Source organism: Triturus cristatus, chromosome 3_2 (assembly GCF_964204655.1).
Source record: "Triturus cristatus chromosome 3_2, aTriCri1.1, whole genome shotgun sequence".
Lineage (NCBI taxonomy): Eukaryota > Metazoa > Chordata > Amphibia > Caudata > Salamandridae > Triturus > Triturus cristatus.
Window position 1 is genome coordinate 560,687,093 of NC_140584.1, and position 16,969 is coordinate 560,704,061.

General features: G+C 41.5%; 1 protein-coding gene across 1 annotated transcript in view; it reads left to right on the forward strand.

Moving 5' to 3' along the window:
- VPS13C (vacuolar protein sorting 13 homolog C) overlaps window positions 1-16,969 on the forward strand; it is a 2,873,871-nt gene that overhangs the window by 1,425,055 nt on the left and 1,431,847 nt on the right. The window contains exon 47 of the mRNA XM_085648297.1: window positions 2,718-2,851. Within this exon, the coding sequence (XP_085504423.1) occupies window positions 2,718-2,851 (134 nt within the window). The remainder of the gene's footprint in view (window positions 1-2,717; window positions 2,852-16,969) is intronic.

The window sequence follows — 16,969 nt, forward strand, 5'->3', positions numbered from 1 at the left end:
TCCGCATCCTTCAAAAGAGGAAGAGAGGCTCCACCGTCTGGATCCAAAATGTGCGCTGTCCTTCTATTTGGATCTCACCAAACAATTCCGGGTGGACGACCAGCTCTTTTTTGGTTACATGGGTGCTAAGAAAGGTTGGGCCGTGCACAAACGGACCATCTCCAGGTGGGTCATTCTGTGCATCAAAGCCTGTTACTCTTTGGCTAAGAAGTAGCCTCCAGTGGGGCTGCATGTCCATTCTACCAGGGCGACTTAGCTACTACTGCTTTGGGACGGGGAGTCCCCCTTCATGACATCTGTCAGGCAGCTACGCGGGCATCGCTGCACACGTTTACCAGACACTACTGCCTGAACAGTCAAGTCCGGAGAGACTGCTTCTTTGGCTGTTCTGTTCTCTAGGACTTTCTGGTGTGATCTTGGTTCGCAGACCCACCTCTGGGGTTGGTATTGCTGGGATATCTATTCTAAGGTAAGGAATCTATAACTAACTGTTTCTTTCAGATGCACAAGTTACTTACCTTCGGTAACGATATATCTGTAAGAAACATAGGTTAGTTATAGATTCTTTACCGCCCCACCCATCCTCTCTGTTCTGTGAACTAATTTCTAGGGTTAAGGTCATCCTTTCAGGGCCCTAGTTTTGTGCACCAGTGGTCAGCGTCTTGCATGGCTCTGCTTTCCTCGTGTGGAAAGTACAGAACTGACGTCAGCACGCGAGGGCAGTGTCTAAGTAACTTCCGCGACGTCATCCCGGCGACCACGACGACGGACGCGGAGTTGACTAACGCCAACTACAAACACGCAGGGGTACTGCTGACGAAAAACTTTCTGGATCCAGTCTGACGCCTGGGGAATATTCTAAGGTAAGGAATCTATAACTCACCTATGTTTCCTACAGATATATTGTTACCGAAGGTAAGTAACTTGTGCAGTAGTCTCAGTAGGAGGACCATATGGAGAATTAAGAGCCCACACAAGTAAGGTGTCAAGACCGTTGGCATTATGGCAATGTAGGTAAAGGCAATAATCAGTATAATATGGAGGGAATAAATTGTCTTCCTTCTCCTTATCTTCCCCATCATTTGGAACTATGAGGTCATTTGAGTTGTATCAGATTTGTTGATAATAATTCATTGGAGACACCACAGAACCAACCTCATTTAAGTGCTTATCTTTAGTAATGGTGTTGTGCGACACGTAGCAAATTGTTGATAAAGAAGGATCCGAATTCAGGGCTGTTTGATTTGTCATTGATGTCACTGCAACTAGAGAAATGACAGCCAATGAGGCCTTCGACAGAGGAAAAGAGGCATTGCTTGGCAGCGAGGGGAGACTGCACAGACTTGCGGTGGAGTCAGTAGGCAAAAGATGGGGGTTCACTGGCAGAAGTACGACTGGAGGCCTTGAAGGCTCTCCGGGGCCCAAACGTGCACCAGAAGGAAGCATTGTCATGTTAAATATTTGCAGCATGGCTTTTTTGAAAACCTCTTTGAATTTGCACAGCTATATATTATAACTGAACAGACACAATACAAAATTCCATAGTTACTAAAAATAGAAAAACAAAACGTATGTCACCACTGTTATGGAGTCCACTGGTTTGGTGAACTCAGAGAGCATTGATTCAAGAGCCGTAACTCACTCAGAGGAAATGAACGAAGTCTGGGTCTGGCCTTGTGGATCCTGGCAATGTGGCTTTCCCAGTGAGCTGGAATATCTGTAAGTCGACGAGTCTCACTTCTGTTTCTTGTGCATTTTTGAGGAAGACTCATCCTTTGACTTAGACTTGCCTGACGAGGGCGACCTGGAATGGGACTAACCCCATTTCTCATGCTCAGCCATGTCAAGTTTGATCTCTTGTTCCCTGATCGCCTCTTGTTGCATCAAGGAGCATTTGTCTCAGAATTGTAATAATATTTGACCCCCAAGTCCTTCAGACAGAATCGATTTGGGTTACTGATTGACATTTACTGTCAGCAAGGATTGAACGTTAACTTTAATGCTTTGGTGGAGACATTCCTGTTACACTGCCAAGATGATATATAATTTGCAAGACAACACCGGTAGTATTTGAACTCTAGATCTGCGCTGAAAGGCATGGGTAAAAAAGAGCAAATGTCAGCGTGCAGGCGTTATGCCCATATCTGACTCCATTCTGTCATATCTGACGTGGGTCACAGCTGGCATGGAAACAGATAATGCCACCTAATGGCGCAGAGTAGCTATCGCAAGTATTTTACAGCTACAATCTGGCACATGCAAGAATTAAAAAAAATTAGGAATTTGTGGATAGACTAGAGTATCCATCTGAAAGGTAGTTACCACCCAAGGTAAGGGTTTCACCCCTTAAAGCTCTACAGGAAACGTTATTTTAAGGTTTGTATCTTTTTAATTGACATGTATTGCTAACTGTGTTGAGTAACTATTTACCTGTCCGGGTTTTTATTCTTGACATTGCTCTATATTACTTGTGGTAAATTGCAATACTTCCAATTCTGTCTGACACCAAACGCTTCATAATGTTTAATCGGTTCAGTCACAAACTAGAGTACATTGCACAGCTTTGTGGTTCAAGCTGCTAGATGATTATTTTAGCTATCTATTGTGTAAACGTCATGGTCCATGCTTGTGTGAAGTTTATGAATTTAAGAATTTGAATTTTTAAATGAATGGGCTTCAGAATATTCACTGACTGTCTCTCTTTTTTTAAATAACAGATCCTGTTTCAGCCACTACAGAACAAAACCTGGCGATAGACTCTACAATACCCAAGGAGCCATGTGTAACATTGAAGTTTGACTTTTACTTTGAGTCACTTTCAATCATTCTTTATAACAATGACACCAGTCAGGTGTGTTTCCCGTACTGGTAACACTTTTAATTTTCTTTATTATATTATTATCAATACTATTAGGAAGAGACTCTGTATTTTTAATCATTCAAACACATCTTTATAGTACAACCTAACAGATAACATACACTGACTGGTATTGCCTTGTCAGATTAAAAGGGGTTTGTCAAAGAGTAAATGTGAGAGACTAGTCCTTCACAATGTGATAAATAGCTGCAATACAAATATCCAAAGTAAGTATGAAAAATAAGCTTGTGTCTACTATATCTGATTGAAACATCTAGCTGCAGATTCCTTAACTTTTGAATTCTGCCCAGACGCCAGTCTGTATCTAGAAATTTTTCAACAGTACATCTGTGCGCCGGGGGACAGCATTGTACGGCTCCGTCATGATGTTGTCTCTGGAGATGACGTCAATGAGCCATGTAAGTCCCAACCGGCACGCGATTGTCAGTATCTTCTTTTTCGCGCTACAAAACGGATCCGGAGAAGCATATCTCTGGCCATTTTTCGGCCTCCTGTGATGATCTTTTTTCGTCGGAAACAGTGTGCTCTATGCCCTCTCTGTTTAAGTCTTCCGGGTCTTGTGCTAGTAAAAAGTCGGGTATGGACCATCATTCTATCTGTATGTGGTGCCTGGACTACCCCCACAACGCCGACGAGTGTGACGGCTGTCAGCAGTTGAAGCCAAAGACACTGCGGAAGCGGCGCATGAAGCTTCTGACGGTGCGGTTGTTGCATCCTTCCGGCTCACTTAATCGATCTCCCTCTTGGCCAGAGGTCATTCCCTCTTTACCCTGTGGTCAACTGCAACTTTCCCAGTCTTCATCGGCATCACACTGTATGTGGCATCACAAGAAGTCGAAGGCCCGATCCTCTATGGCGTCTTTGAAACGTGATGTGGGTGTTTCTCGGCCTAGTGCTGAGACTCCTGCTCCGGTGTCGCTCTTGAGCCTCCCAGTTTTCCCTGGAGCCGGAGCGACCTCGAAGCAGATGAAAGAGTACTATGAAGCTCTCCATCTGGTCTTTGGGCTCTCATCGCCTTCTGGAGAGCCTACAGGCCCCACGGAGGTCATCGGCACCGTAACTACATCATTGCCAGCGGGTTCTCCCTCGGCGGCAGTTCCAGCCTCGGCTGAGGTGCCGGTGCAAGGTCCTTTGGGGCCACCAATGGCGCTTGACTCCGGTCACCATTTCAGTGCCTGTCTTAGCGGCACCGGTAGACTCCGATTTAGAGTTAGTGTGCATTGTGGAGCCGGCTTCACTGCGACTCCAGATACTAATGCAGACACCGGCTGAAGTCGCTCCTCCTTCCCAGGTGCACATCGGCACGGCATAGCCTCTATGCAGTTCCACATTACCTCAATGACGTTCAGTGTTTATGAAGCCATATGTGGTGCCGCTCATTTCTGTAGAGGATCCACAAGACCTATTAGGGGAGGGTTGTGAGGAGATGACCACCTTGGAGCAGCCAGTGGCCCCTTCTGGGTTGCACAGTTGAATTGTACAGCTGGGTGAAGCAAGCGAGCTAGATTTGTCCCTTGCTTCCTCCCTTTTGTCACCTCCGGGCCTTGCCTCGGAATCCAGTTCCACTTTGGCAGAGGTCTTGCAACTTACTCTGCCTACTGTGGAGAAGACTATAGACCCTCTTATTGAGGTTCTACATCCTGGCCAATCAGGAGTTGAGCTGGTGCTCCCTTTCTGTGAGGCCCTTACTGACATTTTGTTGGGGAACTGGGCAAAACCTGAGTCAGGTGTGCCAGTGGACCGCAGCATTTCCCACACATACCGTTCTGCCAGGGGTGACCTTGCTTGCTTTGTTCGGCAGCAGACCCACTACAGCTTCGTGGTCCAGGCCATTACAGCGTCCCCTGAGATGGGGAACCTATCTCATTCCCCTCTTGATAAAGAATCCAGGGAGCAGGATTCTCACGGGAAACAAATTTTTTTCCTTGACAAGTTTGGCTTTACACGCCACTAATACGGTCTGCATCCTCCGATGCTTTCTCCATACCCTGTGGGAGTCTTTGAGTCAATTTTTCCACTTGTTCCCTGAGGCTAAGAGAGATAAGTTGCATCAGTTGGTTTCAGATGGCCGTCGAGCAGCCAAACTGCTCCTCAAATGTGGAATGGATTCCACTGACTCCATTGGATGGGCCATGGTGTCTGCTGTGGCATTGCGAAGAGATGCATGGGTCCGGACGTCTGGATTTTTGGAAGCTGTCTAGTCGGTCTTGATTGACATGCCATTTGATGGGGCTCATCTTTTTGGAGCCCAAGCGGATGTGGCCCCACATAGGTTTAGGGTTAGTCGGGGAGGGTCCGACCCTTAGCCTGTCTCCTCCTTCCTTTTTCAGTTTGTGTGGATGGGGGCCCCCTCTTTTTTCTGCAGACTTTCCTCCTCTGCACCTGAGTTAACTCAGTCTGTATGGTTTTTGCACCACCTAGTCTATTGCTGGTGTTATGGTTTGATCTGCTGGTCTTTGCAAACACGCTTTGTTGCAGGAGCTGAGTGCTTGTAGTATAGCCTTTTCACGTCTTTTGCTTCCCTTTTTATATAGCCACATTTGTGGATCTTTAAGTTGGGTAAAGGTTTATTTCCTGCCTACGCTGTTGTTGTGCTTGTGGTGTTGAAGTATTAAGCACCTCTTCTTTCTTATTGAGAGAGTGTTTGCCTCCAGTTTCTGATCTCCGGATGGTATTTCCAGTTGCATAGCTGTTTTTTTCTTTTATTTTACTCTGATGAGGTGCTTAGTCTCAAGAGTTCATACCTTTTATGGTATACGCCTTACTCTATGTGGAGTGTTGGTTGGCTGTTGTATAGCTTATATGTGTACTATTTGCGCAGTCTGTTTGCTATTGGATTGGTCTTTCTTGGACTATATTATATGCCCTTTAGGGGCCATTAGGTGGGCTCATACTCATTATATTTCTTCGATGCTATGTTTCATGCTCGTCTGGTTTTTTCTAACTAGGGTATTTTGTGCAGTTAATTTTCTTTACTTGAAGCCGACTGTATATGTATTATGAGTGTTTTGATTTTGAACAACCATGATTGTATTCTTGGAATACAAAGGTTCGTAGATCCCTCCTTTCTTGGAAGGCATAGGTAATTCCTTGGTTCAGTCTTGGAACACGGTGGTATAAGCTCAATGCTTTAGACTGTCTGAGAGGTAGTGTCTGAAACGATAAAGGCTGTTTTTAGTCATGCGCTACATAGTAGGAGATCTTTTTGGAATAAGAAGGTATTCTTCTTACTCTCCTACAGTGTTTCTGCATATGTTTTTCTGTTTAAGGTTAGATACCACCGGTCCTTTTGAGGTATGTATCTAATTTTCTTTTTGGTACTTAACAGTCCTGGAGAATTCATGACTGCTGCTTCTTGAAGAAGGGTAAAATATATCTATATATGTGTGTGTGTGTATATATCTATATATATATTTTATCTCAGCCCCCGCTTGACGAATCCCCCCGAGACTTTCAGGGTAGGAGCGGAGCGTAGCGCCCCATTAGTTTTGAAAATTTCGCGAGGATTCGTCGGCCGGCGCCAAAGTTATTCCAAATAGAATGTTATGGTTTTCCTATGGAAAGAGGGTCCTAACTATAACTACCTACTGGCGACCGCCAGTAGGTAATATGTATATATATATATATGTTTTGAGATTAGGTTTGACATTCTGTCCGACTGAAGAGTTTGAGTACACACAGATCCGAATCGATTTATTTAAGTATATTCAGAAATTGAAGCTATACAAATTTTTCAAAAGGAAGAATCCAGGGCAAAGAAGAGCAATAAGCACCGGTGTGTCAGATGCGACTGATATCATGACTGTAGGTGATCTTGAAACCCTGGCGACCCTGGAGGAATTGAGACTCTGAGGTAGTACTTCCAGTCTAACAAAGGACAATACCTCTGACAAACCGGAAGACTTTGGGGTACCATAGGTGGGGGCCCCTAGTCCATTTAAACCTGTTTCGAGATTCTACCCACAGACACTGGTTGATGCTATTGATATTTTTACTGATAATGTGAATAAAGATCTATTTGGACTGAGGTCGAAGAGAAAATCACCTCACAAATGGAATCTTTCATACAATCAAAGGAAAGCAATACAAACCTTGAAAGATGACAAGACTTTCATAGTGAAACCATCAGACAAGGGTGGGAATATAGTTCTGCAGACGAGAGAGAATTACTGCAATGAGGCCCTAAGACAACTGAAAGTCAAGAACAACTACACTGACAGAAATGGATTATACGTTGAACATACAATCATTTGAACAGATGATCGATAAGTGGCTCTGTAAGGGAATTCTGTCAAGAGAAGAGTACCATTTCCTACAGAATGAACATCCTAGAATCCCCACATTTTACCACCTACCAAAGATTCACAAAGATGCCACTAGCCCACCAGGTCGACCAATAGTCTCCTCAATAGGAGGCTTGACGAAAATGTATCGAGATACGTGGACCATTTTTTATTCCCTTTTGTACTGCAATTGTCCTCGTATACATGGGACACTAAAGACTTTTTGAAGCAAATACAGGGGATTGAATGGGAACCGGATTTTGTTATGATTAATCTTGATGTATCAAGTCTCTATACGAGCATCAGACACACTGAGGGGCTGGAGGCAGTAAAGTTTTTCTTAAAAGGACGGCCTCTAAGATTTCTGGAACACAACACCACGTTGGAGGAATTTATTGCATTCTGTTTGAACAATAATATTTTTCTTTTCCAGGAACAGAAGTGCAAGCAGATTCAGGGTATGGTAATGGGCACCTGCTTTGCCCTCAGTTATTCGAACTTGTTCCTTGGATGGTGAGAGCAGCAGGTGGACGAGTGGGTGGACCAAATTGTTTTTTGGAGGAGATATATTGACGACCTCTTTATAATTTGTAGAGGGTCTATGGAATCAGCAAGTCAATATATCTCCTGCCTAAACAATAATAATTTGAATTTGAAGTTTGCAGGAGAGCTGAACACCACACAGGTGAACCTTCTAGATTTGAAGGTGTTTGTGAGTGACAATAGTATACATACAGCCCTATATAGGAAGGAAACTGCAGGCAATTCTGTCCTGCATGGGACCAGCAGCCACCCACAAAATCTGATTCAGAGTATCCCCTAGGGGGAACTCTTATGAATCAAGAGGAACAGCTCGAGACAAGAAGATTATCTGCAGGCATCAAGTCAGAGTATGAATCGCTTCAGAGTGAGGGGTTACCCACTGAAAACATTACAGGCAGCACAGCTCAAAGCAGAAGGGAAGAATAGGGTGGTACTAATACAGAGTGAAGGGAGACAGAAAACAAAAAAAACAATGAGTAACTTCAGAATGATAACACGCTATTCTAGTGCAGCAAGAGAAGTTAGAGCCGTTATACGCAGAAACTGGCGGATCATTAGGACAGATGCAATAATCGGGAAAGATCTGCCAGTGGAACCAGGGATAACATTTAGGAGATAAAGATCTATAAAATACCATTTGGTTGAAAGTCACCTCATGGCAATGAAATCACAACCAGGTTTGTTAGATCTACATGGCTCCTTTCCCTGCGGCAAGTGTAGGGCATGTGCTAACAGCAAGAGAATCACCTCATATGACATACCGGAGACAAAGAAAGAAAGGAAAATAACGAAATTCATGATGGGCAGCACCACGTTTGTGGTATACTGCTTGGTCTGCCCGTGTAACCTGCGATATGTGGGTAGCACTGTTAATCAAGTAAAGATGAGAATCTTAGAACATCAAAGGGCCATTGCTATCAACGATGCCAACTACCCCGTTGCACAACATTTTGTGAGCCACCATAAGAGTGATAGGGCGCTCCTGCAATACTTCTGCTTCGACCATGTACCCAGAGATGTCTGAGGAGGTGACAGAGAGAAAAGACTAAGAAGATTAGAGTCAAGATTTATCATAGACCTCCAATGCATATCTCCAGGGGGTTTAAACAGCGGAGAGGAACTCGCTGTTCACTTAGGAACCTGACAGTACATCTAGTACAGAATGGGCCATTTAGGGACATAAGAAGGGACATGTCAGTATGTAACAGCTTAGAAGCGGGTCATAGAATAGGCCCATCCAGGGCAGGAAATCGCACAACACAGTAATGGATAAGTGTAATACTGTAGCGCGCTTATTTACATAGATAGTGGGTGTCAGACATGGGACATATATCCTATATGGGTAACTACCCTAGAGTTAACCTCAGGTTAATAGCCCATTAAGGACAGTGTAACCTTTTGGGTGACAATAGTTACCTGGTCATACTGCTCAAAGAAGCATTTTACCTGTTGTACCCCGTATAGATGTGAGTAATAGGTCAGCTCGCTCAGTGACAATACTATATATATATATAAAAGTGTGCTGTGTGTATATATTGTACATAGAGAATGAATATAAATTGATTAATTAAGGAATTCCAATGATGCATTATATGTTTATGATGAAATATACATAGGCTGTTCAAAGGATTTGTAATGAATTTCATTAGACCCAAACATGTTCCAAGTTGGCGCCCATAGAAATGCATTATTTTGTTTTGTCCGTTTTCATTATCAAGGCTGAATCATGTGTTAAATATCGCCACGACAACGGCGTCTGCCAACATTGACAAAGGCAGGATTGCCGAAACGCGTTTGTCCTTTTTTCCCTAGAGTACTGGTCCAATCTACTTTGCGTGAGGAGCGGGATTGTGTGAGGAGCGGGATATATATATATATATATATGTATATGTGTGTATATGTATATGTGTATATATGTATATATGTGTATATATGTATCCATCAAACATCCTTCAAGCATCGGAGCCTCCAACCCTTGCGGCCTCTTTAAACAACGGGCACGAAGAAGCCCATCAATTCACTTAGCATCTCCTTGAAGGCAAGTCGCTGCTGACTTGCCTTCAAGGAGATGCTAATATAGCGAAAATAGCAGCAGCCTGGAAGGGATTTGGTGAGAATGACTTTCTGTACCAATCGTTCCGGAGGAAAAACATTTATCAAGGGAACCGGAATAAATATGCATTAAGCTGAAAGTAAGAACTTTCATGACTGTGTTCCATTTGGATTTTATTAACATGAATGCATTTCAAAGTAAGAATATATATATGTATATATATATATATGTATATGTGTGTATATATATATATATATATATATATATTCACTGAAAAAACCATAGGTTTCACACATGTTATAGTTAGCTGGACATTTTACTCATAAAAAACCAATGAAATTCCCCCGTTATAGTTAGTGCAGGCAACTATAACTCACGCGACCGCAATCCTCTCCTGATGCTAATACTGTATTTAGACACTTATTTGCCCATGTCTTCTTCCATTAAATTTTAGCTATACATATATTACAAATATTTTTTTTTCATAAAGACACATATGTCATCAGCAGAGGATTGCGGTCGCGTGAGCACTAACTATTTTCAGTGAATTTGCAAGGTTTTTTAAATGCTAATTCCTAACTATAACGTGTGTGAAACCTATGGTTTTTTCAGTGAATTTGTACGGTTTTTTAAATGCTAAGTTACTTTACGCCGTTCGTGGCGTGCGCGCCCACATAACGCAGTTCGTTCCGTGCGCGCACGGTGCGCTTCGCGCACCGCGCGCCCACTTTACGCAGTTAGTGCCGTGTGCCCACGTTATGCTGGATGGGCCATGTACGCACGATGCGCTTCGCACACCGTCCGCACACGTAGGACATATTATTCCCTTCGTTGAGAAAGGTAAACTATTAAATGTTCAATTGGAAAATTAGGCCATGCATAAACGGTGCCCTGTGGGGCACCTTTTGTACACGGGGGGGGGGGGGGGATGGGGAAATGTGGATACTTTTTTTTTTTAATACATTTATACCGTACGTGTACGGTTAGCGTAATCGCCGTTTTTTCGAAAAAATCTAAAATTCAATTTTTTGCCTTGGGGGTTCTGTTGGGACACCTTAATCAAGGCTAGGTGGTTAGGAGCTGTCTTACCTGCCCCTTTACATGTTTTCAACCTTTGTTTTTCCTCCCCCCCCCTCAGAGTGCGAGAGAGAAAATGGCGGCCACCGCTTCCTGGTTTCGACCGATTCGAATGTTTACTAAGATATAACAGCCAATCAGAATCGCGCTCGCGCACGGCACCGTACGCGTACGGTAAGCTTACCGTAAGCGCACGGTAAGCGCACCGTAAGCTGCCACAGATATATATATTGATTTAAATGCTATTTTCTCAGGAACTACTGAACAGATTTACACCAGACCTACAAAAGGCACTTCCTTGACCTGTAGACTACCTCTCTGCCAAATTTCAAGTAACTCTGTTCAGCCGTTCGGGCTGTAGCTGTGTCTAAAGGTCCTATGGAAAAATGCATGGGAAAAACGCGTTTTGGGACCCCCCTTTTTTCTCAGCCCCCGCTTGACGAATCCCCCGAGACTTTCAGGGTAGGAGCAGAGCGTAGCGCCCCATTAGTTTTGAAAATTTCGCGAGGATTCGTCGACCGGCGCCAAAGTTATTCCAAATAGAATGTTGCGGTTTTCCTATGGAAACAGGGTCCTAACTATAACTACCTACTGGCGACCGCCAGTAGGTAATATATATATATATATATATATATATATATATATATATATATATATATATATATATATATATATATATATATTCTCCATCTCCAAAACTCTCGCCACTCCTTGTACAGAAAAGAATGTGTGTATATATAGGCAGCTAAGTGACCAAGAATGTTACAAAAAAAGTTCTATACAAAAATTAAAAAAGATACAAGATCTTTTCTTTTCACAATTACTTGCATGGAAGAGCATGGGCCTACTACACTGGGAGGAATACAAATATCTTAAAAAGGAACTTCTGACTATCCAAGTCATATATTTTGTACCCAAAATACATAAAGATATACAAAGGCCACCAGGTAGACCTATCATTGCGGCATGTGATGGGCCCCTGGAGCACATTTCCAGATGCATTGATTTCTTTCTGCAAGATCATGTTAAAAACTATAAATCATATGTACAGGATACTTGTGATTTTGTAAGAAAAATTGGGAACATTCAATGGAAACAAGAATATTTACTGATAGCTCTTGATGTGTCATCACTTTACACACGTATTAGGAACATAGATGTCATTAGGGCTGTAGAGTACTTCTTATCCAATAGACCAATCAAATACATCCAACATAACAAAATGTTGTTGAATATGTTGCTTTTCTGTCTGGAAAATAATCTTTTTATGTTAAACAACCAAATGTACCAACACACTCGAGAGGTGGCCATGGGGGCCAGCTTCTCTCCCAACTATGCCTGTTTATTCATGGGCTGTTGGGAGGAGCCGGGCCTCATGAGAACGTTTGAACAAATGTATACATCTAATGTCATTCCCTGGCTCAGGTTTATAGACGACCTATTTATTATATGGTGTGGAACTGAACAAAGTGCAATTGATTTTATAGAACAAATCAGTACTAATGATATTAATTTGAATTTTACCTCTACTATAAGCAAAGATGAAGTGACATTTTTAGATGTGCAGGTCAAAGTTGTAGGAAATAAATCATCTACATCCCTGTTTAGAAAGCCTACAGTAGGCAATACTTTATTGCATGCTACGAGCACACATCCTCCCCACCTCAAAAATAGTATCCCCTATGGGGAACTGTTCTGCACCAGGCACATTTGCAGTGACCAGGAGGATTCTGATAATAAACAAGTTGAATGCTGCGCTCGTTTTCTAACTAGAGGCTACACAACTGATATAGTAGATGCAGCAATAATTAAATCCAAAAAAAGAACACGGGAGGATTTACTGCAGTATGCTTCCAAAAACAGGTGTAAAACAGATCTAAAAAATAAGACCCAGGAACCAACCCAGGCTTATTCTGGCCTTCTCCAAACAGGAGAAACAACTGAAGGCAGTATTTAGACCATAGTCCGAGATGACCATGTTATTGGCAAACCTTTACCCCCTAATCCAGCCATAGCTTTTAAAAAAACAGCCAGCATGGGAGATGCGCTGGTTAAAAGCAACATGGAGGAGGCAAGTAAAGGGACATGGTTAACAACCAGAAAGGGATTTTTTAAATGTCCCACATGTAAAGCTTGCCAGTATGGTATGAACACAGCTTCATTTCAAACGGCATTTAATACCAGATCATAAAACAGCACTTAACATGTAAATCAGAATATGCTGTATATGTTTTAGAATGCAGCTGCAAATTGAAATATATTGGCAGCACTAAGTTATCTGTACGTAAAAGAATACTGCAACACACAAGGGCCATAACAAACAAAGATCCCACCTATCCAGTGGCCAGGCACTTTAAAGAACATCATAATAGTGACCTGAGACAACTTAAATACTATGTTATTGAAACAATACTGCCACATAAGAGAGGGGGTGATCGGGAAGCCATGTTAAGGTGTCTAGAGACCAAATAGTTCCTGAAATTCGATTCTAAACAACCAGGGGGCCTGAATACCACCGAAGACCTGCACACATTTTTATAGCACATTTAGAGTTTTATCTGACTTTGCTTAGATTACCACACTAAATATTGAATTTAGGCGCAATCATGAAAGTTCATTTATGTATATATACATAAATATATATACACATGTTAAGGTCTTTTAATCATGTATGTATTTATTCATTTTAGCTAGGTGATTATTTGACATATGTATGTATATTTATGTACAACATGTATTTATATATGGTCGGAAATCAGCTGCTATTTTGAAGCAATGATTCATGAATTAATCCTTTTAATTTGTCATTCAATCCTTTAGAAAACCTTTGCACATATATCAATTGAGCACTTTCTTTGGCATAAAATTAGAAGCTGCAATACTCGCAGTATGAATTGTAAGTTGGCCGATAAAATGTTTAGCATTAAGCACTTCAGCTTAAACTTTTTTCTTGCACCTTATGTGAATATGAAAATCTTTGATTTTTTAACCTGGGTATTATTATTATTTTTTAGATTTAAGCACATTGTCACTTTTATCAGCCATGAATATTTTATAATAGCAGATGGTGATGATTATCACTTTGTATTGTGGGGATTTGCACAAAATTTTTAAGCGATCAACTTGTTTTATGTTGGAGATGGGCCATTAACACATTTATGCTGGTATAGTTACTCATCTATTGGAGGAAATACATATGGCCCACTCAGTTCATGACAACGTGCTTTTACTGTAGATAAGAGACATATATAATTTTTATATTTTATTTAAAATTGTTTCTACCTGTATTTTAAAACACATTGAGTGATTATCAATGCATTACTGCATGAGATTTTAGAGATGTCATAGTATGTTGTCTATGTAACAAGTTGTAAGCACTAGCACTTTAAATTGAGGGTTAAACTGTCTTAGCTTTGTCATGTGATCAGGGCCGTGAACCGGCCGAAACGCGTCATGGCGGACTAAACTGGTGGCAATAAACATCTTGCATCTTGCACATATGCTGGGTCTACACTAGTTCTTTTTTTTTTTACTTTGGAACATTAAAACGAGGCTGTTGGAGATATATATATGTGATCAAGGCCTCTGGAAGGCCGAAACGCGTCATGGCAGCTTTTGGGTTTTGGATTTAATAAAAACCACTAGCACTTACTTTGGGTCCGTGTTCGTCTCTTGCACTTAGACGTTGTGCTGTTGGTGAGGCGATTCCTTGTGGCATATATATATATATATATATATATATTCACTGAAAAAAACATAGGTTTCACACACGTTATAGTTAGGAATTAGCATTTAAAAAACCTTGCAAATTCACTTAAAAAAACCATAGATTTCACACAAGTTATAGTTAGCTGTACATTTCACTCGTAAAAAACCAATGAAATTCCACGTTATAGTTAGATCAGGTAACTATAACTTGCGCCCCCGCAATGCACTGCTGATGACGTCACATTACATCACTTATGACATGGTCAGTGACATCACTCATGACATCAATGATGACATCTGAAATGACACATTGTGCATTGCGGTCGCGCAAGTTCTAGTTACCTGATCTAACTATAACGTGGAATTTCATTGGTTTTTTACGAGTGAAATGTACAGCTAACTATAACTTGTGTGAAACCTATGGTTTTTTAAGTGAATTTGCAAGGTTTTTTAAATGCTAATTCCTAACTATAACGCGTGTGAAACCTATGGTTTTTAAAGTGAATTTGTACGGTTTTTTAAATGCTAAGTTATGTATTTATTTTTAATTTTTGCGCGCACGGTGCACTTCGCGCACCGTGCACGCGCTGTGGGCACTCGGTGCGCTTTGCGCACCGAGTGCCCACATTGCGCATTTCGTACCGTGCACGCCTCGCCATTTTTTACAAAATATCAATTGTTTTTTTCTCCCTTGGGGGTCCTTAGATTTATATATTAAATGTGATTGTTAATTCTTTTTTTTTCATTTTTTTTTTACCGTACGCGTACGGTAAGCTTACCGTACGCGCACTCCGCGATTTTTTAAAAAAATTATTACATTTATTTTTCATACTTTTTCGGTCCTTCGTGAACCCCCTGACGAACGCTAGGGGGTCTGCAACTCTCTTCGTTGCCCCCTTTTCATGTTATCAACCTTTGTTTTTCAGTGCGAGAGACAGAAAATGGCGGCCGATACTTTCTGATTTCGACTGATTCGAATGTTTACAGTCATGTAAGCACCAATCAGAATTGAGCTCGCGCAGGGCACCGTACGCGTACGGTAAGCTTACCGTAAGCGCATGGAGCGCGCTTACAGATATATATATTGATTTAAATGCTATTTTCTCAGGACCTACTGAACAGATTTACACCAGACCTGCAAAAGGCACATCCCTGACCCTTTTTTCTCAGCCCCCGCTTGACGAATCCCCCCGAGACTTTCAGGGTAGGAGCGGAGCGTAGCGCCCCATTGGTTTTGAAAAATTCACGAGGATTCGTCAACCGGCGCCAAAGTTATTCCAAATAGAATGTTGCGGATTTCCTATGGAAACACGGTCCTAACTATAACTATCTACTGGCGACCGCCAGTAGATAATATATATATATATATATATATATATATATATATATATATATATATATTCCATTCTCGTTGCCCCTTCTGGAACTGTGGGACCCATGGGAAGTGGTGCGCATGCCGGCAAAGTCAGGTAAGCACGCTCTCAGGATGTAGCACAATGAACCACAGTATTGCAGGAAAGTGTTTATTCACACAACACGTTTCGGCTTCCCACATGTGACCAAGGCTGCTGGGCAGCCAAAACGCGTTGTGTGCATAAACAGTGTCCTGCAATACTGTGGTTCATTGTGCTACATCATGCAAGCGCGCTTTCCTGACTTTTGCATTTTATATATATATATATATATATATATATATATATATATATATATATATATATATATATATATTTTTTTTTTTTTTTTTCTTTATATTTGTTTTTGGATCACAAGTGTGATCGCATGTTCTTGCTGCTGGGAAAGGTTTACAAGAGGCATTATCTTAATGGCAGGTTACCTGTGGTTATGATACTTTTGGTCCATATCACTTGAGGTGGTTTTGTTGTTAGGTGCGGTGCCTTTTTCAATATTATAAAGTGTTTGGGACTGGTTTCTCAGTTCTGTTTCGCCATTATGTACACAGTGTATACATGGCTGCGTGTATGTGTTACACGTGTTTGTTTTTCTCCCCCAAAAAAGAGAGGAGTAAAACAGAAAGAGGATTTTTAATGTGAGATGCAGTCTCTTCTCTTTCCTCGTTTCCCTTTGGTGCCTCGAGGTGTCTGTGATTCGAGGTCATATATCTTTGTGGCAAGATTTTATACATCTAGCATACTTGCTGGAAACCTATACAAGATTCAAAACTGTTTGGTGTTATTTTTTAACATCTTTACAATATATTTTGTAACCTTCAGGTGGTCATTTTGTTCTAGCAAATATTCCTTGTAGCAGGGAGGTATAATTGTTCTCCTTTCATGGTGTACGGATTATGTCTTCAGTTTTGTATTGAGGTTCATTCATCTTGCTGTAATAGGAATGATTTGTGGGAGTGATTTTATCAGGGTGGTTCTTTCAGATTATTCTGTATTGATGTGAAGAATACGGTTCTCA